Source organism: Rana temporaria, chromosome 9, assembly GCF_905171775.1.
Source record: "Rana temporaria chromosome 9, aRanTem1.1, whole genome shotgun sequence".
Taxonomy (NCBI): domain Eukaryota; kingdom Metazoa; phylum Chordata; class Amphibia; order Anura; family Ranidae; genus Rana; species Rana temporaria.
In genome coordinates, this window is record NC_053497.1 from 27,829,504 (window position 1) to 27,855,090 (window position 25,587).

Here is a 25,587-nt window from a genome sequence, read left to right on the forward strand (position 1 = left end):
TTTACAGAGCAAATGGCATGGTTCTAGTAACAATAAGCCTTCAGTCTGACAAGAGAGTGGAGGTTGCTGTGGAAAAAAAGTTAAAAGTTTAGAAAATGGAAGTCATGTCCCTAAGGCTAAAGCAACCTCTTTGAAGGGCCACAAAAAACTCTTAACAGCTACAGATAAGTCCATTTACGCATAGCTCCCAATTGTCCCTGATTTCGAGGGACTGTCCCTGATTTGGAGCAATGTCCCTCTGTCCCTCATTCTCCTCATTTGTCCCTAATTTTGGTCTGATCTATATAGTTGTGTATAAAATGTAGGTTTTTTCTTTTATCAAAAAGGGTTTCCCAGCGCTAAACCTTTCATCGGATTTCTAAATTGCTGCATTTGTAAATTCCAAAAGCAAATATAAAGGAATAGTAGTGGTAAAAGTAGTACTTGTGGGTTTAACCAATCTTATTTTTTTTGTACAATTCTCCTTTTAAAGCAGGGGTTCACCCTAAATTACAAGTTAAGCTTAATTAAACCATTACCCATCCACTATACACAATCCTTTTTTTTTTTTTTTTTTAATCGGCATCTTTACCTTTGTAATCCAGCTCTTATGTTCTGTCAATCAGTGTTTCCCCGCGGGAGTGGGCGTGTATTAGATTTTCCCTGACAAGCGCTATGTCTCCTGGGAGTGAGTGATGAGAATCCCAGGAGACGCGCTGTGCTGTGCTGTAATCCCGCGAAGTGTTCAGTGGTTATGGGCCAGCATCCCATTTTTGAATGAGCCAATCTGATTTAAAATGAGGTGAGATGCCCTGTTTTTTTAGGCTGTGGTTTAATTCTGAAGGGCACAGACTTAAAGCGGATGTGCCACGGGAAAAATATATTAAAAGCCAGCAGATACAAATACTGCAGCTGCTGACTTGTAATATAAGGACACTTACCTGTCCTGGAGTCCAGCGGTGATCGCAGCAGATGACGAGCCGATCGCTCGTCACCCTGCTGCTCCCCCCTCCATCCTCGGTGAGGGAACCAGGAAGTGAAGCGCTCCGGCTTCACTGCCCGGTTCCCTACGGCGCATGCGCGAGTCGCGCTGCGCCCGCAGATTGGCTCCTGCTGTGTGCTGGGAGCCAAGTGTTCCCAGCATACAACGGGGGACGGACGGAAAGGAAGGAAAAAACCCGTCCTTTGCCCGTATCGTAGGGCCGGAAGTGGGTGCAGATACCTGTCTGTAGACAGGTATCTGCACCCCCCTCCCCCCTGAAAGGTGTCAAATGTGACACCGGAGGGGGGGAGGGTTCCGATCAGCGGGACTCCACTTTAGAGTGGAGATCCGCTTTAACTGATATATATATAAAAAATACATTATAATTATTTGAAAATAACTTTTATTTTTTATTTTAGCTGAACAGTCTTTTTAACGTATAGCTTTGTGTTCTAAAAAGACTATTTGTGTGTTTGCTTTAAAGGGAACTGAATAGTATGGGCATCTGGTATAGAATGGGAAGAGTCCCACGTGCCCAAGAATCTCCACAGCCTTCTACTCCTTCATCTCCAACTGCAGTGGTCACATCAGCATCTGCACCGAACCTCCCGAGGTAAGTCATTTACAGGGGTGTTTTAAAAGCTTTTTACTTGCGTTATACATGTAAGTGACCAAAATCTATTTGGAAATGCACTTGAACGTATTCTGTTTTGCTGTATAAAAGTGCTTGTCTCCTAGTTTGAAGCCTCTAGTTTTAAAACATCAGCCTTTACCAAACCATTTTTTAGCACTGTCTGGAAGCTGGCATGATGAATTACACGCTGGTTTCTTATATCTCTTGGGGGGAAACTAGTGGTGATACCTTTTTTGATATGGATCTCTTTCCTCCCCCCCCCCCCCCCCCCCCCCCAAAGAAAGATTCTGGCTCTTAATTATGCATTTTATGTAATTTAAAATAAATGGGGAAAAAAACAACAAAAAGTAAGAGGCCTTTATTGTAACAGCTGTGGCAGGTGGGTAAATCTGAGAACATGGATGTAAGGAAGGATCTGTTATAGCATTGCACTCATACCGGTATCTGTGCCGATACTAAGCATTTACTAGTCCACATACTGAAACCGATACCTTTTAGGTCTGCAGACTGTAACCACCACCGTCTTTAGAACGGGTTCACAAACCGGTAATTGGTATCGCAAGTATTGGTCTTAAAAGCTGGTATCGGTGCATCTCTAATCTGATGGAAAATGCCTTAAATCTTTAACATTCCAGTGTACTTTTAGAAAAGATAAATCCTTTCTGTTTTTAAAGCTTTTTTGCCTTTTAAAAGTTTGATATAATATTGATAAAAAAAAAAAAAAAAAAAGAAATACAGCCCTGCCTAGTGGCTCTAACACTGTACATATTTGATAAGCTCTTCAGCTTGGTATTAGTAGGAGATAGAAGAATCTTAATTTTCAGCTGGAGAAAGGCATCCTATCAGGAGCTGATGGTGAGATACCAGACCCCCAGATCATGGATATTTAACCATGCAGCCAATGCTAGGTACACAGCGATTTCCCCTCCCTCGCTGAGATGTGGCGTTTTTGACAGACGGTCGACTCCCCCTGCTAGAACACTTCGGCATTGGCTGAGAGTGCTGATCAAGAGCCGGTCGGCTACTGGTTTTCCAGCATGCTTGAGAATGTTGGACGTTTTTTTTTAACTGGTCAAAGATGGTCAGCATTCGGCCTGTGTGTACGGGGCTTTAGTTTCAAACACTTTAGATTTGGTTATTTGGTACGGCTGCTGTTGGCCCTTTATGTGTTATTTTAAACCACCATAGATATGGATATTGACCATAGCGCTCATCACTGGGAACTGATGTGTCGTATTGGTCCCACAGACTTAGATATTTACTAGAGCACACATTCCACTCATGTTATACTGGACCTCCAGATCTTAAAAACTCATCAAAGTGGCCATTGTCCTGCTCCGTGCCATACTGGACCTCCAGATTTAGAGTGTCACTGCTGCTTCAACCCAACTAGTGGTGAGAAGACGTTATACAGAGGACTGTGTTGTGGTTCCATGGGGCAGAGACACAGAAGTGAGCTTCCAAACTGCTCTTTTTTATTTTTTTTAACAAATTTTTATTTGAATTTGTACAGTACAATGGAATAAAGTAACGTAAAATCGATACATATACAGCCATATACATAGAAGAAAAACATAAAAAGAAAATAAAAAGAAAATAAAAAAAGTATAAATAAAAATACAATTAAACCAATAGTACATCGATTACCCGTATAACAATGTTACATCACCAGGAGGACGTGTCGGCACGAGGCCCAGTGTAGATAGGGGCGGAAGCAACCTTCGGATCATTAGAGATGCAACAAAGAACTAAAATGATTAAACAAACAGTAACCTTGGGATTGGTATGGAAGAGTCACGCGCGTCAAGGGGCACTGAGCATAAGGTTTCATGGTTCAGGGTGGCAGAAACGCAGAAGGGTCAGACAGATTAGAGATTTTGAGGTTGCCTAGGGAGTTAGCAAGGTTCCTTTTGAGATACCAGTCCATGTAGCGGAATGGTTGCATGAGTGTTTGTAAATCCTTTTGGTCGAATGAGTGTTCCATGAATCTACGCCATCTCGTAAAGAATCGTGAGGTGGAGCGAAAGTTCAAGACAATGGTGTCCAACCTTTCCAGATAGAAAAGCGACAAAAGGGCCTTTTTTACCGCTGGTAATTTAGGCGTTGTTGAGCTGATCCAATGAGACATTATAGTCCTGCCCAAACTGCTCTTTATTATTATCTATTTTGGGTAATGTACATTTACTGTGCAGTTAGCCATTTCAGTCCTGTTTCCTGTAGAGCACACTCTGCTGCACTTCTGCAGGAAATGCTCACACCAGAACAGGTCTTTAGGTAGGGGAGAGCATTCTGCAAGCTACTCTCTGTATTCTCTGCTGCTCTCAGCTCCAGTTCAGCCACTACCTGCTTCAGGGACACGACAGACTGTAGGACTACACCAATGATTGCAAGCCTCTAAGTTTTTTAGCTTGGGCAACCTATTTCCTTTCCTGGGGCAGTGGTGGGTTTTTCCTAGGAGATACTACCCACAGCCTTTTGGGTCTGCTAATGAGGTTTGCATACAACTTACAACATCCTGGCGCTAAATGGGAGATAAACAGAAGGCAAAGGATTGTGTTGCTTGACCCTCTGCAGCTAGGAGGAAACTGGAACACCAGGGATTGATGAGCAAAGATACAAACAACAAAAGGTTCTGGCAAAAGTTTTTCTTCCTCCAATCTCTTGGCTGAACACAGCATATCTCTAAGGAAATTCGTTCAAATCCTGGGACTAATGATACAGTTTTTTGAGGTGATACCCTTCACTGTAAAACTGTAAAACCGCAGAACAACCTTTCCAAATAACAGCCCCCCATTTCACACAAAACCATCTGGAAGCTCTGTTAACACCCCACTCTTTGATCCTTGTGTTTCTTTCACGTAAGTTTTTACACATCTCCTAAAGTAGATCACAGCATAATGGTTTCCCAACATTCTGGACTGGCCAAGAAGAGACTGGTACTTGGATATTATTCCTTTGGTTGCAGTTGTTCCGTGGCTTCTCCCCTTTCAAACATTCTGTCTCAAATGCCAATATAATTCCCTTTTTTCAGTTTTTACCATGGCTATTAAAATCTAGGTTCCAAGAAATTGGTTTGTCAGAACTGCCATCTCTTCTGTGTCTTGAGTACATAAAACCTTTTACTCATCAGGTGTACTGGAAGACTTTTTTGTCACGTGAAACGTATACGTTTAACACAGTGGTTCTCAACCTGGGGGACGGGACCCCCTCGGGGGTCAAATGATGATTTGCCAGGGGTCCCCACATCCTGGGCTGTTAATGAAGCCCACACCGCTCTCCCAGCCTTTTTGACTGATCAGAACTCTCCCCAGCATTGCCACTCATCCCAATTTCCCGCCAGCACTGCCACTCATCCCATCCCCCCCCCCCCACCAAGGAGCAAGAGAAGTAATACAAATAGAGAATACATGGAATATAGAGGAAAAGAGCGGGATAAAAGAAAGAAAAATTGAGAAAAAGAACAAGAAAGACGGCTGGAGAGGGATCGAGGAAAAAAATAAAGAAATTTGAATAAAGAGAGATACAAGAGAAAGAAAGGAGAACAAAGAGAAAGACTTGTACATCCTAAAATGTACCATAGGGGTTTTAATACTGTATGAGTGGATGGGATTCAGGGAGTGCAAAATGTCCGTGGGTTTGGGGGTGCAAATTACTTGTCTTGCCTTGGGTGCTGACAACCCACGCTACAAAAATAATTTTACTGTTAGGGGTCCCCACAACTTGGAAAATGTTATCAAGGGGTCACGGCACTAGAAGGTTGAGAACCACTGGTTTAACCCAAGAAGCTTTGCAGTTGCTTAGATTCTTCGTTTTTTTGCATGGTGTGGAGTGCTATCAAGAGCTACAATTTGGCACTTGTAAATTTATTTCGGAGACCGTTGGTGCCCCATTTCTTGGTTTGTTTAATGTGCTACAGTAGGTGTTTGTGATATTGTGCTTTTAGCACGACAGCGTCGCGCTGATACTCGGCGACAGGGTGCCGAGATCTCGCCGGCATCTCACACTCACTGGAATAGTGACAGCACATCCCAGCAAGCGCGTCATAGAAGCGACGGGAGATCCGACTTGGATTCCCGCCAAGTCTACACGTGTGCGGCGTTTGTTATGAATCCTGAGGGGGAAGTCCCCGCCGGATTTTAAATAAAAATCCGGCATGGGTCCCCCCCTCAGGAGCATACCGAGCCCTTAGGTCTGTTATGGGTTGTAAGGAGAGCCCCCCTACGCCGAAAAAAACGGCGTAGGGGGTCCCCCTACAATCCATACCAGACCCGTATCCAAAGCACGCTACCCGGCCAGCCAGGAAGGGAGTGGGGACGAGCGAGCGCCCCCCCCCCTCCTGAGCCGTACCAGGCTGCATGCCCTCAACATGGGGGGGTTGGGTGCTCTGGGGCAGGGGGGCGCACTGCGGCCCCCCCACCTCAGAGCACCCTGTCCCCATGTTGATGAGGACAGGGCCCCTTCCCGACAACCCTGGCCGTTGGTTGTCGGGGTATGCGGGCGGGAGGCTTATCGGAATCTGGGAGCCCCCTTTAATAAGGGGGCCCCCAGATACCGGCCCCCCCCACCCTAAGTGAATGAGTATGGGGTACATCGTACCCCTACCCATTCACCTGCAAGAAAAGTGGTAAAAACACAAATAAACCACACAGTGTATTAAAATATTTTATTTTTCTGCTCCGGAGGCCGCCCCCTGTCTTCTTTATTAGCTCTTTTACCAGGGGGGGCTTCTTCTTTGACGTCTTCGGGTGGGTGGGGGCCGCCGTCTGGTTCTCTTCCACCGCCGGGGGGGGTGGCTTTTAAAAAAGCCCCCACCCCCCCGGCGGGTTTCCTCCGGCGTCTTCGGCGGGGCTCTTCTTCTTCCGCTATCCCGACGGGTCTTCTCCGCTATCCGGGGGGTCTCGCCGCTCTCCGCTGTTGACTCGTCGCACCCCGGTTCTTCGTCTCGCAGTCCGGTCCCTTCTTCCGTGCTGTACGTCTTCTTCTGTGCTGTGAGTTCTTCTTCCGCGCTGTGACGTCATGTTCTTCACTTCTCTTCTTCTCCCGATGTTGACTCGCCGGTCCTCCTCGCTGAAATGACGGATGCGCGCCTTGCATCGGACCTATATAGGCCTCACAGTCCCATCATGCTCTGTACCTACCCATGTGATACCTACCCACGTGGTAGGTATCACATGGGTAGGTACAGAGCATGATGGGACTGTGAGGCCTATATAGGTCCGATGCAAGGCGCGCATCCGTCATTTCAGCGAGGAGGACCGGCGAGTCAACATCGGGAGAAGAAGAGAAGTGAAGAACATGACGTCACAGCGCGGAAGAAGAACTCACAGCACAGAAGAAGACGTACAGCACGGAAGAAGGGACCGGACTGCGAGACGAAGAACCGGGGTGCGACGAGTCAACAGCGGAGAGCGGCGAGACCCCCCGGATAGCGGAGAAGACCCGTCGGGATAGCGGAAGAAGAAGAGCCCCGCCGAAGACGCCGGAGGAAACCCGCCGGGGGGGTGGGGGCTTTTTTAAAAGCCACCCCCCCCGGCGGTGGAAGAGAACCAGACGGCGGCCCCCACCCACCCGAAGACGTCAAAGAAGAAGCCCCCCCTGGTAAAAGAGCTAATAAAGAAGACAGGGGGCGGCCTCCGGAGCAGAAAAATAAAATATTTTAATACACTGTGTGGTTTATTTGTGTTTTTACCACTTTTCTTGCAGGTGAATGGGTAGGGGTACGATGTACCCCATACTCATTCACTTAGGGTGGGGGGGCCGGTATCTGGGGGCCCCCTTATTAAAGGGGGCTCCCAGATTCCGATAAGCCTCCCGCCCGCATACCCCGACAACCAACGGCCAGGGTTGTCGGGAAGGGGCCCTGTCCTCATCAACATGGGGACAGGGTGCTCTGAGGTGGGGGGGCCGCAGTGCGCCCCCCTGCCCCAGAGCACCCAACCCCCCCATGTTGAGGGCATGCAGCCTGGTACGGCTCAGGAGGGGGGGGGCGCTCGCTCGTCCCCACTCCCTTCCTGGCTGGCCGGGTAGCGTGCTTTGGATACGGGTCTGGTATGGATTGTAGGGGGACCCCCTACGCCGTTTTTTTCGGCGTAGGGGGGCTCTCCTTACAACCCATAACAGACCTAAGGGCCCGGTATGCTCCTGAGGGGGGGACCCATGCCGGATTTTTATTTAAAATCCGGCGGGGACTTCCCCCTCAGGATTCATAACAAACGCCGCACACGTGTAGAATTGGCGGGAATCCAAGTCGGATCTCCCGTCGCTTCTATGACGGCTCTGTCTCCATCGCGGCAAGCCAGCTCGGCGCTGGCTCCCGCGATGGGGCTCGTAGGTGCTCAATCTCGCTGAGAAAGAGAGCGAGATTGACACAAAATCGGGTTCACCTACTGTACACTATCCCAGTAATTTATGCATTTTAGGATACCACCTGTTTTACTACCATCACCTCAGCTTGGAGGGTATCAGAAGTGGCAGTCTCCTTGTACTTTTCTTAATCTTAAGAAGGACAGGTTAGATTTGCTGGCCTAGACTGCCCTTTCTTCTAAAGGTTGTGCCTTCCTTCCCCTTCAATGAGGATATCATACTACCCTTCTTCTTGCCCATTACTCTAATGCCGCGTACACACGATCAGACATCCCGACAACAAAACTGTGGATACATTTCCAACGGAATGTTGGCTCAAACTTGTCTTGCATACACACAGTCACACAAATGTTGTTGGAAATTCCGAACGTCAAGAACACGGTGACGTACAACACACACAACGGCACTATAAAAGGGAAGTTCAATACCAGTCGTGTTAGTAGAAGTTTGGTGAGAGACGATTTGCATTTTTCAGCCCGTTACAGCGTGACGAATGTGCTATCTCCATTACAAATGCTAGTTTTACCAGACCGAATGCTTCCATCTTGTACTTGATTCAGAGCATGTGCGGAATTTCGTGCGTCGGAATTGTCTACACACGATCGGGATTTACGAGAACGGATTTTGTTGTCGGAACAAATGTCCGATGGAGCCTACACATGGTCAGAATTTCCGACAACAAGCTCCCATCGAACATTTGTTGTCAGAGATTTTGAGCGTGTGTATGCGGCATAACTGTGGTACAGTCAGAGTTTCTATGCATGCAATGTTTTTCTATGGAAGACCAACTCTCTTTTCGTTATCCCTGATATCTTTGTAAGGAAACTTTGGCATTCAGAACAACCATCTGCTAGATTCAACAGATTGTTTCACAGACTATTGTCTTAAAGCGATAATCCCCTGTTTCCCTTTCATTGTCCATTTTACCAAAGTGGTAAGCGCATGTTGGGTCCTTTGGCAGCAGACATCTGTTTCCCTGGTATGCAACTATCTGTTCACACATTGCCCAACCATATTCATGTAAATGTTACGGCATTGAGTAATTCCAGTTTTGGACACAAGGTCCTAAACCCAGCAGTGGAATTCTCTCATGCTATGAAGCCTAAGTTTAGCCTACTGATTTATATTTTTATTTTCTTGTTTATCCCTCCCTTTTCAGTACTTCTTTTGGACGTTCCAGAGATCAGAGACTGTCTCAACCAATGAATGCTGGGAGAAAAATTGATTTTTGTACCCACCATCAAATCAAATTCTGTCTTTCATGTGTTGCATTTCTGCTCATTGGCTTATTGCTAAAGTTAATATGATTTTTTAAAAAGGTTATTTTTCCTTACCGCCATTTGTTTTGCTTACTCCTCAAACAATGGGCACTAGGCCTTTAATATCCTAGTGCTAGGAGGTTGCTAACACACCCCACCCGATTCAAACCATCTTGCATGTGCGCTGTCTCTCCCGTTGCAGTGGCTTTGGGCTGAGTGACGCTGCCAAGGAGGAGATAGTGGACCACACGTGCAGGGGTTTGAGAGCTCGCTCCTGTGATGGTGTGGGTGGGCAGTAGCAGTTGGTATTGTCTTGGCAACATCCTAGAAACAAGGTAGGACAGGATGATGAGTTTTTCAGCCATGCTTTGGGAGGTACATAAATGGTGTACGCCTATAGCAAGATCATTGTTTAACTTTTGTCAAAACTGCACAGTTTGGCCCAGATTCACAGAGAGCACGGCACACATTACGCCGCCGTAGAGTAACCCCTGTACGCTACGCCAACGCAGCGCAGAGAGGCAAGCATGGAATTCAGCAAGCCGGTGCTCCCAACGTTGCACCGGCGTGGCGGAAGGCGTAGGTGGAAGTGGGCGTGACCCATGCAAATGAGGCGTGACCCCATGCAAATGATGGGCCGAGCGCCAGACAAGTGCGTATAACGAACTGCACATGCGCCGTGACGTGGACGCATCCCCCTGTGCCTGCTCACAACCACGTCGGAACAACTGCCTAAGATACGCCGGATCACTGCGTACGCCGTGAACGTAACCTACACCCAGCCAGACACACGTCCGACGTACAATACGCCGGCTTGTGTTCCCTGGTGCAGACCTTTGCATGTCTGGTGCTGGGTTGCACCTCCTTTATGGGGCATAACTTTACGCCGGACGTACAACTTACGCACACCTCTCGTAGCCTGCGTCGGGCGCACGCAGGTTCGTGAATCGCCGTATTTCCCTCATTTGCATGTTTGAATGGCTAATCAATGGGAGCGGAACTATGCGCCCAGCCTAAATGTGCGCCCACCCTACGCCGGCGTAAGCAAGTTACGTCGGCAGGGTGAAGCCTGTTTTTTGGGCGCATATCTGTTTGTGGGTCTTGCGCACAGATACGACGACGCACATTTGCACTTACGTCAGCGTAACTTGTTATACGTCGGCGTAAGTGCTTTGTGAATCTGGGCCTTTGTTTTTATCTGCAGGCACCCCTTATCTGCATAAGCAGTATTGGTGAAAGTGAACCGCATATTTGCCTTTAAGGCAAAAAGCTTCGTGTTTTTTCACCTTAATGCAGCCTATGCATTAAAAGGGTTGTAACGGTTTGTTTTTTATTTTCTAAATGGGTTCCTTTAAGCTAGTTCATTGTTGGTTCACTTACCTTTTCCTTCGATTTCCCTTCTAAAGTTTTTTTTTTTTTCTTTGTCTGAATTTCTCACTTCCTGTTCCTCCTCAGTAAGCTTGCCCCCATCATCTGAGCCGTTCTGGCTGGGAGTTAGTCAGCGTGCTCGCCCCCTCCCTTGGGACTACATCCATGTGGGGAGACGCTGTGAACACAGGGATGTAGTCCCAAGGGAGGGGGCGAGCACGCTGACTAACCCCCAGCCAGAACGGCTCGGGTGATGGGGGCAAGCTTACTGAGGAGGAACAGGAAGTGAGAAATTCAGACAAAGAAAAAAAAAACATTTACAAGGGAAATCGAAAGAAAAGGTAAGTGAACCAAAAATGCACTAGCTTTAAAGGAACCTATTTAGAAAATAAAAAACAGACCTTTACAACCCCTTTAAGGTAAAAAAAAAAAAACACCTTGCACTCCCGGGCCCCCCAGCCCCCCCCCCCCGTTTTACTTACCTGAGCTACGAAACTCCGTGGCCGTGATCCTGCAATGGTTTCCCCCAGCTTGAGGCGGCTCTTCATTGGAGATTGATAGCAGCGCAGCCATTGGCTCCTGTTGCTGTCAATCAAATCAATGACGAGGCGAGCCGGGGGCGGGGCCGAGTAATACAGTTGGCGGTTATGGCCACCGACTGTATCATGGGAGCGCGCCCGCAAGCTAACCACCTTGGGAGAGTGCTTCCCAGAAGGGGGTTAGCCGTTGCGGGGAGGAGCTGAGACAGCCGCCGAGGGACCTCACAAGATGAGGATCGGGGCCACTGTGTGCAAAACGATCTGCACAGTGGAGGCAAGTATGATATGTTTGTTATTTAAAAAAAAAATAACAAAATACCTTCACAACCCCTTTAAAGCGGGAGTTCACCCTAAAAATAATTTTTAACCTTAGATTGATGCTCATTTTGTCTAGGGGAATCGGCTATTTTTTTTTAAATCGAAGCTGTACTTACCGCTTTAGAGAGCGATCTTCTCCGCCGCTTCCGGGTATGGGTCTTCGGGACTGGGCGTTCCTATTTTGATTGACAGTCTTCCGACAGGCTTCCGACGGTCGCATCCATTGCGTCACGAGTAGCCGAAAGAAGCCGAACATCGGTGCGGCTCTATACGGCGCCTGCGCAACGACGTTCGGCTACTTTCGAAAAATCGTGACGCGATAGATGCGACCATCGGAAGCCTGTCGGGAGACTGTCAATCAAGAGGGAACGCCCAGTCCCGCAGCCCATACCCGGAAGCGGCGGAGAAGATCGCTCTCTAAAACGGTAAGTACAGCTTCGATTTAAAAAAAACACCCGATTCCCCTAGACAAAATGAGCCTCAATCTAAGGTTAAAAATTCATATTTCCGGGTGAACCTCCACTTTAAGTAAATTAACCCTCCCTATTTTTTTCCTTTGGGGGTATAGGCATACTGTAAACTGCTTGCAAACCCCAGTGTGTATATAATGGGTTACATGCCGTTCATTCATGCCTATGGACAGCTGTCTCTGTAATGCTCCAAAGATGCTTGCAAGCTAGGTTTCAGAAATTTCACAGCTCCTGAATGGGCACATCAGAAATGTACCCTTCTAAATAAAATTGCATAACTTCCAAATACTGAAGGGAGATCTGATCCTAAACATGGCATCTCACCTACTCTGCCGTGTAGCATTACACCGTGCTAACATTGCTCCATCTTAAACATGTATTAAAAGACTCATTATTCATCATAGATCAGTTATAGATGGCTCGTTCCCTGGAAATAAGACGCACTATTCTCTGCAGGATTAAATTGGCATCTCTCGCCATCTCAAATACCATGATTCGTCTTTAACTTATTGTCTCTCTGCAGTTTATGGCTTTACTGGGAAATTGAATCAGTTTTGTTTTACTCAGCAAATAAAACAAGCGTCAGAATAAAATGTATTGTAATCTGGTTGAGTTAAAACGTACCGTGTTCTCTGGAATAATTGAAAGTTCTATTAATGGCGTACGGTAAAAACTGTCCGTCCGTCTGCAGATGTATGACACGGCCCTGCGATGTCTGTAATAAGCGGCCAGCTTCCCTGACACAATGTTTATGTCTCTGTGAAAGTTTATCATGATTTTATGGGCTGCATGTGAGACGGATCTCCTGTACAACTTATCATGTTTGAACAGTTATTGTGAGAGAGGAATATTTACTGGCATACAGTAGCAAGGGCTTGTGAGTATATGAATTCACAATAAAAAGAGTGATCTATTTGCTATTCCTTCCAAACACATTCCTTTCTTTTATTTCATATGTACAAAAAGTTCCATAGTGAAGGTTAGCTGAATGGCTTTTTCTTTTTTATATCAGTTCACCATTCTGTTTGTTGGAAAATGATAGGTGGACTTTCATTTATTTTTGGCCAACAGACTTTTTCATGGCTAAAGTTTGCATATAAAATACCGTATTTATCGGGGTATACCGCGCCGGCGTATAACGCGCACCCCAAGCTTAGAAAGGTAAAAAAGGAAAAAAAAGAAAACGTACACTTTTGCCCTGCGTCCATCGGCGGCCTTGTCCAGCGTCCGTCTGCGGCCTTGCGCGGGGTCCGTCCAGCCTTGTGGGTGTCCGTCTGTGGCTTCCTTGCGCGTGGTCCGTCTGCGGCTTTGGAGGTGTCTGTCTGCGGCCTCCATCCAGGTGTCCGTCTCCGTCCAGCGTGTCCGTCTGCGAGTCCATCCGCACCTTGCCCGGGTTGCAGCAGTGTTTGTTTTTTGGATTTGGCGCGAGCCGAGAGGAGCCGGATTTCCTGTGTGTTCGGCTCCTCTCGTGTGGCTGCGGGCGGAGCCAAGCATGGTCGAACCTAGCCGAGTGCGCAGTACACTTGGCTTGGCTCTAGGCTGCGGTGGGCGGAGCCGAGCGTGGCCGAGCCTAGCCAAGTGCACAGTACGCTCGGCTCGGCTCTAGGCTAGCGGCTTTGGAGGTGTCAGTCTGCGGCTTTGGAGGTGTCTGTCTGCGGCTTCCTCACGGGGTCCGTCCAGCGTTGTGAGTGTCCGTTTTTGGATTTGGCGCCTTTGCCGAGCTGAGAGGAGCCGGATTTCCTGTGTGTTCGGCTCCTCTCGCGTGGCTGCGGGCGGAGCCAAGCGTGGCCGAGCCTAGTCGAGTGTGCAGTACGCTCGGCTGTAGGCTGCGGTGCTCGGCTCCTCTCGCGTGGCTGCGGGCGTAGCCGAGTGCGCAGTACACTCGGCTCGGTCTATTTCGGTGGCGCCCGGGAACAGCAGTATCGGCGTATATCGCGCACCCACGATTTCCCCCTAATTTTAAGGGGAAAAAAGTGCGCGGTATACGCCGATAAATACGGTAACAAGTTTTATGTCCACTTTTGCTTATGTAGCACTTACCCCCGAAGGAGCTGCTGGTTTCTTTTGGGTTGTTACCTCTGTATCTCCGCCGTCTAGGGTACTTGATGAGAGTTGTAGTAAAGGGAATGTCCACACGACAGGTGTCTTATGTGCTTTTATTACCCAGCCGGGTAAAAACAATCAAACAGTTGAAAGCTGAAGGGATAGCCAATAGAAGACAGCTGACCAGGTGTAACTGCATATGGGAAACAGTCCTGCTTCCAACAAACTTACTTCACCACTCCAGCCGGAGTGGGTTTAGCGCACCTTGACAGGCCTCTCTCACCAGCCTGGCAGCCAGAGTGTCACTCGAACTTAGGATCAAGTCTCTGCCACAGACCCTCCCAATAGAATGGATACAATTATGGTCCAGAATCCTCTCTGTAGATTCAGCACCTGGATCTCCTTCAGGTAGTTTATCCAAGTTAGCGACTGACAGGCGATCAACTTCCAGCCTGTCAGATCCCAGGTAGTCCCCGATGAATGGACACCAGCCTCGTGCTTGGTATCCCCCGGACAGGCTCCTCATCGTCCAGCCTCCTCCAAGTTGGGGACCCAGTCAAACACTGTGTCCGCACAGCAGATCAGTTGCTCCATGCCAACCTGGTTCCGGAGCCAGGAACACTGCTACCCATGCACACCCCGGCCAGGAGGACCATATGCGGGGGTGTCATGGAGTGGCTACCCCAATGGTGGGCGCCACACGAGGAAGAAGACTAACCTCAAAGGCAACGGCGTCTGCCCGCTTTATACCCCTCCCCAGCATGCACAGCGAGATTGCCAACCTTTCACTGGCCGCTAAGGAGTGGCACTCAGAAGCACTTGACCCCACTGCTGCCACCTGCCGTCCGGTGGGTGGCCTGAGTCCCCGGACGAAAGGTTAGCCCACAGTACAGCCAAGCTAGAGCAGAGACCCAAATTAAAACAATCAACTTAATTCAGAGCCAACTATTTCTCTGAATTCTCCCCCTAAATTTAACATGGCACCGGTTTTGAAAATAGCCCGGTGCTTCACTTAGTTGGAAAGCGTAAACGCACTTTATTTTCTTGAAGGGTTATGCCGCGTACACATGACCATTTTTCATATCATGCAAAAAACAAAGTTTTTCTCAACGTGATTTGTCGTGACTCCTCTCAAGCCTGCCTTGCATACACACGTTCGTGAAAAAAATGCTCTAGCAAAGCGCGGTGACGTACAACACGTACAACGGCACTGTAAAGGGGAAGTTCCATTTGGATGGCGCCACCCTTTGGGCTGCTTTTTGCTGATTTTGTGTTACCGCATTTTAGTAAAAGTTTGTTGAGAGATGATTCACACTTTTCAGTCTGTTACAGCGTGACGAATGTGCCATCTCCATTACGAACGCTAGTTTTACCAGAACAAGCGCTCCCGTCTCATAATTTAATTCTGAGCATGCGCGGTTTTTCACCCTCGTTAAAGCCTACACACGACTGTTTTTCACAACGTGAAAAAGAACAAAAATAAAGCAGGTTCTAAATTTAACGGGCATTTTTCTCGTCGAGAAAAATGCTCTGGAGCATACACACGACCGTTTTTCACGAACAATTTAAAAAAATTGCATTTTTCTCATCATGAAAAACGATCGTGTGTACGCGGCATAAGTGCCTCCTTTCACAAAAAATGAAAAAGTCATTAAACAATTTTGGCCGCCCCTCCGGACCCCAGGGCACGTAACGACCGTTGTATTGGTTCACACACTGTAATCCACAGCTCTATCGTGAGTATTCATCACAATGGCAAGCGCTCAGTAAACGGTATGACCATGTGACCGAACCGACCAAGCATGCGTGAGTCGCGCTGTGCAGTTCCACTGGTTCCTGTTGTGTTCTGGGAAACACTCAGCCCCCAGAACACAACAGGGGGGTGACGCGGAGGGGCCGCAGGAGTCTATACCTGGAAGTGGTGCAAATACCTGTTTTATCTCCCCTGAAAGGTGTCAAATGTGGGGGTTCCCAAAAAGCGGAGGTTCACTTTTAGGTGATTCTCCGCTTTAAATCTTGACTGGATAATATCCAAACAGAGGTAGAGCAATACTGCAAAAGAGGGGAGAAAAGGAAAAGGAAACGCAGGACAAATAGCCCAACTGTAGAACATTTAAGCCGTAAGCTTAGAAACCACTTCAGGGCTACAGAGCACAGGTTACTGTGCATAGACAGAATACTCTGTTGTCGTCAAAATCACACACCCCTAAGGAAGGATTTTAAAGTTCTACAGATCACAAGTGGCCCCTGGGAGACAACCTTCTGCTAGGTTTCAAAACCAGGGTTCCTGCAGAGATTGTTAGGGGTTCTTTGAGCAATGAGAACTTTCTGCCCCTCAGATAAGTTACTTCTGACACCACTGATCTTTTTGGCTATCTGTAATTCTTCCCAATGTGTAAGGGGCATTCTTCCCACTGACATCACACTATTGTACTATGAGTTGCAGATATAGTAATTTTTAGCACTGGTTCCCTGAGACCAGAAAGTTATTTCAAGGGTTCCTCTGTGTTGAAAAAGTGCTTGTGAGGTGTGAAGTGTTCCCCCCTCTCCTTATTTGAGACTGTGTTTGAACATCCCACTAGTCTGCTCTATGTCAGGAGCGTGTGCGCTCCTGCTCCATTATAGTTGCTGGTTCCAGCATCCTGGTTTTACCTGTGGCATTCTCCTTGTCTGTTTTGTCCACCTGCAAGGTGTTTCATTGTGACAAGTCTCTGGGTGGAGACCAATCCTAATTTAAGCCAGCAAAGCTTGCAGTCTCATGCTTGTGATAGCGTGTGTAATACTTGATCAAGCTATCCATCAGTGGCGGCATAGCCATAGGGGGGTGCACAGGCCCCCTAAGTCCTTTAAGTGCACTGTGTACGGGCGTCGGACACAGTGCACTATGGGTAGCATGATGTCTATGCAATCACGTGATTGCATGTTTGACGCTTCATTTGCCTGCTTTTTTTTGTGAGTCATTGCGGCACAAAGCAGTGCGCCAAAACACTTCCGTTTTGCAGGCATTCCCTTGCTGTGGGTTTTACTATTGCCACTGCCATAGGAAATAGGCGGTGCTTTTGCCAGGCAGCAGCATCACTTCAGGGTTCTGTGCCAGAAATCGTAAGTGAACCTGACCCCACAGCTCTGTGAATGGAGAAGCCACAGGTACTATCCATCTGCCCGTGTCATTTCTGTAATGTTATCGGAGTCTGAACCATCTGTAGTATCCTGTGATCGGACTGAATGTGGATGGGGAGCGTCCTGCTTCACCACTTCCCTCGGCTATTCACTCACAATCTTCTATGACAGAGAGGAGGGGGACTGCTAATCGGAGCAAATGCTTCTCCCATTCACCACCAAATCCCCCTCTTATCTGTCTGTCCATTTTTCTATCTCTCATCCTCCCACCCAATGTCTGTTTGTCTGCCTGTATATCTATCTATCTACCAGTAGGTATATCCTATCTATCTATCTATCTATCTATCTATCTATCTATCTATCTATCTATCTATCTATCTATCTATCTATCTATCTATCTATCTATGGTATCTATCTATGGTATCTATCTATCTATCTATGGTATCTATCTATCTATCTATGGTATCTATCTATGGTATCTATCTATCTATCTACGGTATCTATCTATCTATCTACGGTATCTATCTATCTATCTACGGTATCTATCTATCTATCTATCTGTAGGCCCTATTGGGGGCGAGTGGGGGGGGGGGGGGTAAGGGGTTGGTTGGGGCTTTGTTTATGCCCCCCCAAAATAATTGAGTACCAGCCGCCACTGCTGCCCATTTGTCTGCCCTGCTCTGCTAGATTGGATTACCTCGTTGACGACATCGGATAGGATATCGACTATTCTCTGAACTCTGCCTGCCTTTTGACTTTGGATTTAGACTAGGGTGACCAGACATCCCCGGGGACAGTCCCTGGACTGAGGACACTGTCCCTGGATTCCAGTGGCGTATGTCAGTGTAGGAATTGGGTAGGTCAGTGTAGGAATCGGGTAGGTCAGTGTAGGAATCGGGTAGGTCAGTGTAGGAATCGGGTAGGTCAGTGTAGGAATCGGGTAGGTCAGTGTAGGGATCGGGTAGGCCTGTGTAGTGGACAGTGTATGAATCTGGTAGGTCAGTGTAGGAATCGGGGAGGTCAGTGTAGGAATCGGGGAGGTCAGTGTAGGAATCGGGGAGGTCAGTGTAGGGATCGGGTAGGCCTGTGTAGTGGACAGTGTATGAATCTGGTAGGTCAGTGAAGGAATCGGGTAGGTCAGTACTACTGTACTAGTGGAAGGGACTCAGGGAGAACAAAAGGTCTGCAGGTATAAGGGGCACAAATTTCTTGACAAACCATGCTATGACACCCCAGATTTCATTTTTTTTTTTATCTGGTCACCTTAAATAAAATCCTGACTATTCTGAACCTTTCCTGTCTGCCACGTGCAAGTACCTGTTTTCTTTGCTCTGTTAGCACATGCCCTGGCATGGTAGCCAGGAACTGTAGCATTGTGTATAAGTCCTGAGGGCAACCGAGTACCAGTAGGCCTGCTTGCCTTCTGGGAAAGGGGGCTTCTATAGGTGAAAAACACAGAAGCTAGCTATAGTGTCTGACTACCTACATTGGGGATACGTGCGACACGCTGTGTCCATCAATGCTTGCCTAAATCTTTTTGTCCACAGTTTTAAGATATTACAGAAAGTAAAAAAAAAAATCCCTATATACGCTAACTCTCAAAGAAGACAATCAATTATTCCTATAAGGGCCCCCTATATTGTACATGCATGTTCACTTTGCTGGAAAGCAATAATGCATGACAACATATGGGGTATAAATAGGTTTTCATGAAATGCTTGGTTATCTATTTTTTTTCCGCCATGCAGAACATTGTAAAGCTTTCAAAACTGTCACTGTGGATTGAAGTTTCCAAGATGTTGGGTAAAGCTCTAGTTTTGCTTACACTCCGGAATACATTTGTAAAACAGTATGCATACCCCAGGGCTTACTTGTTTTTCTCAACTTGTCAATCCAAAGACAGATGTGGGTTTCCCACAGAGCTGCTTCACTTGTTTAATAGATGTTCGTGGGCTAGATCAAACTCAAGTAGTAAGCCGGTGGCACAATAAAACATTTATTTTTTAAATATCCACTTGCATCCTGTTATCATCCAGTGTTATGGTTCAGAAACATCTGGGCTGGTTGGGTACTGTGAACCGGTCTATATTAGATTCATTGCAGACTCTGACTCTAACTTAATTTTTTTTTAATTAAAATTACAATTCAAAAACAAAACATTCGGTCAGGGGTCTCCAAACTTTTCAAACGAAGGGCCACTTTATTGTCTCTCAGACTTTAGGAGGGCTGGATTGTGGACAGCGGGGAAATGTCCCGGGCCCAGCATCAATGAGAATAAATATAGCCTCAGGGTTGGTGGTCAGTAGGAGGAGGTGTAGTGCCCCTAATATTAAGAGGAGTAGTATCCCATCATTGGTATCAGTAGAAGAAATAGTGCCCCCTTGTTTTGTTTTTTTTATTCTTTTTTTTTTTTTAATTTTTCCATATACAAAAAAATATAAAACATTTCCCCCCACAATGGGGTTATACATTATCGCATTAATTTCCCTCTAACTTTCCCCTTCCTCCCTCCCCATCCCTTACCGGGTAGGTAATGCTAATCCCACCCCTCCCCTTACCCTATCTTCCCTCCCCCCCCCCTAAGCCCTTCTTGTACCTTCTCTCATATATGCTCATAATTTAACTATATTTCTTAGTTCCACAAATGTTCCACCCTTCCCATCTCTTAGGAAATCCCTTCCTATTATCTTCATAGCCATGTCTTAAGTATTCCATGTTCCGTATCTCTTCGATCTTTTCAAACCACTCCCCAATCGTTGGGCTTTCTATTTCTTTCCATCTTTTCGGAATTAAACTTTTTGCAGCATTCATCATGTGTATTATCATTGAGTTTCTATACTCCCTTATCGGAATATCCACTCCATGAAATACACATGTCCACGGTTCCTCAGGTATCTCTACTTTTGTAATCTCCTTAATATAGCTCAATATTTCCTTCCAGTAGGTTCTTATGTTGGGGCAGTCCCACCAAATGTGGGCCATAGTTCCCTTCTGTTTACATCCCCTCTAACATTCCGTTGACTGTTCCATTTGGTATTTCCCTATGCTGTCTGTTGTTCTATACCACCGGGTAATACACTTGTAGTTCATCTCCACCATTCTATTATTCACTGAGGATCTATGTACAAGTTTCAGAATTTTACTCACTTCTGCCCCCTTGTTGGTGTCAGTGGGAGGAATAGTGCCCAAGGGCCGGATAAAGGCTAGCAAAGGACCACATCTGGCCCTCGGGCCGCAGTTTGGAGACCCCTGTATTAGGTGCTGCATCCTGCCTGCTCAGTGGTTTTGTTTTCCATCTTGGCACTATGATTGCTGGTATCTTTGTGATTATAAAATGGCATTTTATCAACCCCCAACTCCCTATCTACAAACTGTTGCAGTCGGTTAGGTCCATACACATTGGCCCAGATTTAAGAAGCAATTGCGCCTGCGTAACCATAGTTACGCAGCGCAATTGCTGACTTGCTCCGGCGTTACGAATGCTCCTGATTCAGGAACATCGTAACGCTGACTGCAGCCTAAAATCTGCGTGGCATAAGGCTCTTATGCCACGCAGATTTTAGGCTGCATTCTTGCGATGACCGCTAGGGGGCGCTCCCATTGTGCTCAGTGTATAGTATGCAAATTGCATACTAACACCGATTCACAATGTTGCGCGGGCCCTGCGTACGCAAGTTACAGAGTTTCCGTACGGCGTCTTTAGCGTAAGGCTGCCCCTTCTAATAGTAGGGGCAGCCAATGCTAAAGTATACACGCCGTTCCCGCGTCGTGAAATTTGAATTTCACGTCGTTTGCATAAGTGATTCGTGAATGGCGCTGGACGCCATTCATGTTCACTTGGAAGCAAATGACGTCCTTGCGATGTCATTTGCCGCAATGCACATCGGGAAAGTTTCCCGACGGAGCATGCGCTCTACGCTCGGCGCGGGAGCGCGCCTAATTTAAATGATTCCCGCCCCCTACGAGATCATTTACATTAGGCGCCCTTACGCAGGGCAATTTTAAAGAGCGCACACGCAATTTACGGAGCTACTGCTCCGTGAATCGCGCGCTGCGCAGATAATTTGCGGGGGCGCAGGGCAAAAACGCTGCCCTGTGCCTCCGTAAAAAAGGGGCAAATCGTACCTGAATCTGGGCCATTGTTGTGACTGCTTCACGGTGCAGCAATTTTAAAGAGGAGTTCCGGGCCCCCATGAAAAAAAATACTGTAGCTGCTGACTTTTAATATTGGGTTACTTACCTGTCCGGGGTTCCTGCAAAGTTGGCACCCCAGCTGATTTTCAGATCGGCTCTCGGGTGCTATCGCCACCATTTGTAGTAAGGGGACCCGGCAGTGAAGTCTTTCAGCTTTACAGTCGGTTCCCAACTGCGTATTCACGAAGCGAGCCACACTTTCTAATTGGCTCGGCGGTGGGAGGAGTAGGAGAGGTGGGGGGGGGCGAACATCCGAGGGATGACGTTGTGGTGCCATCTTTTGGGTGGAACTATTTAACTCATCATGTCATTTTGGCATGTAGTGGCATTTGCCAAACACCCATTAAAATCAGTAGGACTGTATTGCAACATAAACGCATGGCACGTGGTTGCAGCACAGTATTTAAATGTGGAATACCCTCTGGGATAAAAAAAAATTCTAGAATTCTGAACACCTGCAGACTGCCATTCAACTGCTTCTGCAAAGTGATTCACTGTAGTTCAGGGCTGTAAAGTCTGCTGACCATGTGAAAGGGCCCAACACATCTATGTTAGGTAGACGGCGATCACAGCGTACTGCATCTATGAAGGAGAGCAGCATTGTCACTCTAGGACAGGAAGTGTTTTAGGACTACATAACAAAATTCCTCTTCTACATTACATCGTGGACAGGTGTTCTGTAGTTCTCAGAGAGGGTTGAAAGCAATGCTAACTGATAACATTCAACAGTGGCAAAGTTATTAGCTTAAGGCTATTGGCTGCATTTTTATCGAACATAAAAAGTTGTGCAAAAGTTTTAGGCAGGTGTGAAGAAATGGCGTAAAGTGAGAATGTTAAAAAGAAACAATTAAAATATATATATTTTTTAACCTCTTGGCGACCGGCTCATGTACATATACGTCAGCACTTTAAAGATGGATATCTCAGTTGCTGCCACAACCGAGATATGTATCTTTTCAGCGGCCGGTCCTATAAACGATAATGGTGGTCTCTGCGGCGGATTTTCCGCAAGATCACAGTTATGGGCGGTGGGAGAGGGCCCCCCCCGCCACTCTCCCACGCCTTCCACCGCTTACCAGTTATTTTTACTCACTTCAATCTGGCTGTTCTAGGCGGTATTCGTAATTTGCCTAGTTCCTGCTTCTAGGTGGTTCAACATCCTAAGACCCCCATTGCCTCCTGGGAAATGATGACACTCATTTCCCAGGAGTCTCTGGGCATTACTGTGCCTAAAAATCCCAGCATGCACCTCTCCCTGAAAACCAGGAAGAAAAAGGAACTGGGCTTCACATGCCCACACATATGATGGATACGGCCACAACATGAGCTGGAGGATATAAGGCAAGTGTTTGCAATGATTTGTGGAACGATTGGGGAGCTATTAATATGTTTTAGGGACTATCTAATGTGATTAATTTTAGCTTGCAAAAAAAAAATTAAAATTATGCCCGGAACCCCGCTGGCAGGCTCGGGGAAACCTGCTCTGGTGTCCTCTCCTGGAGCAGTTTTCACAGTGCGTCTCCTCTCTGCTCCTCCTGGCACCAGGCATCCAATAGGATCCCCTAACATTTTGGCCAATGGAGAAACTGGTTTGATACCTGCTTTCCAATTGGCCAGGAGGAGGATCACAGTTGCAACACACCTGGGTGGGCTCCAGTCGCATCCTCTGTGACCCGAGCCCACCCTATTTTTAAGTCTATTGGAGCCTTTGGCCCTAATCCTGGCCGCTATAATTCATGCTCCCACTGCCCTGAAAGGGGCCGGACACATGAAAAGGCGGCGGCCTTAGATTTATGCATAGCATAGCATGAATCAATCCATCTACTGCATATAATGAGGTGGCGTGGAGAGAGGGGGCGGCGCCTGGGCACCCCTAATGGACGGGCCGCCACTGCATAACTATTTAAAAAAAATGGAAGGTTGGGACTTTAAAACCCTTCTAGGGATGGAGGCCTGTGGTGGTGCAAACCACATGCCTCATATAAAGTCCCAACCCCACTTTTTCCTGCCACTGCATAACTAAAACTCCATCCAACCCACATCCAGCAATCTCCGTCCTCTGAGGATCCTGACAGCCTGAAGTAGCTGTTTGCAAACACTACAGATGTTTGCAAAAAGCCATTAACTGGTTAAACACCTAATTGTCTCAATCTTCTTTCTCTGTACCTAATATGATGGAGTTTGTTCTAATTACAAACACAGAGTGGTTGTTTATGTCAGCGCAGTTGCCTGAAATGATGATTAATTGTAAAGACTGTAATGTGAATGGAGACGTGTCCCAGATTATTTCCTGGGGGGAACTAGTCTTTATAGTGGTATTTCATTTGCCATATGCTCGTTCTTCATGTGCAAAGAACATGCAAGATCGGAAACTGAAAGCTTTTACTACTGCAGTTAAAAAAAGAAAAAAAAATGTACTTGTAGTGCGGAGCATATAATACATACTTTAATTAAAATTGGCTTTCCCTAGCATCCAGTCCGTTTCGGTGGACTGTTATTAAAAGTATGGGTTATATGCTGATAGATGGCGATAATACAATTTGTGATCTGAAATTGCAGAATCGGTTTAACCACTTAAAGACCGGACCATTATGCAGCTTAAAGACCTGGCCTACTTTTTGCGATTCGGCACTGCGTCGATTTAACTGACAATTGCGCGGTCGTGCGACGTGGCTCCCAAACAAAATTGGCGTCCTTTTTATCCCACAAATAGAGATTTCTTTTGGTGGTATTTGATCACCTCTGCGGTTTTTATTTTTTGCGCTATAAACAAAAATAGAGCGACAATTTTGAAAAAAATCAATATTTATTTACTTTTTGCTATACTCAATATCCCCAAAAAATATAAAAAAACAAAAACATTTTTTCCCCTCAGTTTAGGCTGATACGTATTCTTCTACATATTTTTGGTAAAAAAAATATCGCAATAAGCGTTTTATTGATTGGTTTGCGCAAAATGTATAGCGTCTACCAAATAGGGGATAGTTTTATTGCATTTTTATTAATATTTTTTTTTTCTACTAATGGCGGCGATCAGCGAATTTTATCGTGACTGCAACATTATGGCAGACACATCGGACACTTTTGACACTATTTTGGGACCATTGTCATTTTTACAGCGAACAGTGCTATAAAAATGCAATGGTTTCTGTAAAAATGACACTGGCAGTGAAGGGGTTAACCAGGAGGGGAGCGCTGTAGGGGTTAAGTGTGCCCTAATGTGTGTTGCTTACTGATAGGGGGCGTGGCTTAGCGTGAGACGTCACTGATCGACGTTCCCTATGACAGGGAACAGACGATCAGTGACAGCCACACTAGGAAGCATGGGGAGAGGTAAGTGTAAACAAACTCTCTCTGTTCTTCCTGTCTGTGACCCGATCGCAGGACACCAGCGCCGATCGGGTCCACTGTTCCCGCAGGGGACGGTCACGGAGGAGAGGAGCGGGTCGCGAGCGTCCCGCCGGCTGCGCGACCCACGGCTGGACTCTTAAAGGGGATGTACATGTACGCCCTTGTGCCCAGTCGTGCCTATTTGCGTGCGGCGGTCCTTAAGTGGTTAAATCACACAAATTTGCACATTCTGATATGCAGTTTTGCACATCTACAGTAGACCACAAAATGTTGCCCACTCGCCTCACAGAAATACCTGGAGTCGCAGACTCTGATCTACCCTGGTTCACATTGTTCCTGGAGAATCGATCCCAGACAGTGAAACTAGTAGGTAGATTCAAAAAGAGTTAGGCCGGCTTATCAGTAGATAAGCTGACCTAACTCCGAATCTACGCCGCCGTATGTTTAAGCGTATGCTCAAACAGAGATACGCTTAAACAAAGCTAAGACAGGCCGGATTGCGCCATTCTATCTTAGCTTGCAATTTTTCGGATGGCCGCTAGGTGGCGCTTCCATTGCGGCCGGCGTAGATTATGTAAATGAGCTTTTACGCCGATTCTCGAATGTACGTCAGGCCGCCGCAGTCGAATTACGTTGTTTCCGTAAGGCCTTAGGCGGCCTAAAGTTATTGAGGTGGAATAACCATGTTAAAGTATGGCCGCCGTTCCCGCCGCTAATCGGGAGTTACGTCGTTTACGTCCACGTCAAAATCGATAGGCCCGTACGGCGTACTTAGCCGCAATGCGCACTGGGAAATCTAGTCGCCCGGCGCATGCGCAGTGACAAACGTAAAAAACATGAGGTCAAGCCTCATTACCATTATACACGCCCCCTCCAAGTCATTTGAATTAGGCGCCCTTACGCCCGCTCGTTTGAGGCTACGCCGCCGTAGATTAGCAGGTAAGTAGATTGAAAATCACTACTAGCC

At 47.0% G+C, this 25,587-nt stretch overlaps 1 protein-coding gene across 7 annotated transcripts in view; it reads left to right on the top strand.

The window, feature by feature from the left end:
* The window catches only part of MVB12B (multivesicular body subunit 12B), a 219,519-nt gene that overhangs the window by 93,764 nt on the left and 100,168 nt on the right, over window positions 1-25,587 (top strand). For all 7 annotated transcript variants that reach the window (XM_040323017.1, XM_040323022.1, XM_040323018.1 and 4 more), the window contains one exon: window positions 1,446-1,574. In XM_040323017.1, the coding sequence (XP_040178951.1) occupies window positions 1,446-1,574 (129 nt within the window). The remainder of the gene's footprint in view (window positions 1-1,445; window positions 1,575-25,587) is intronic.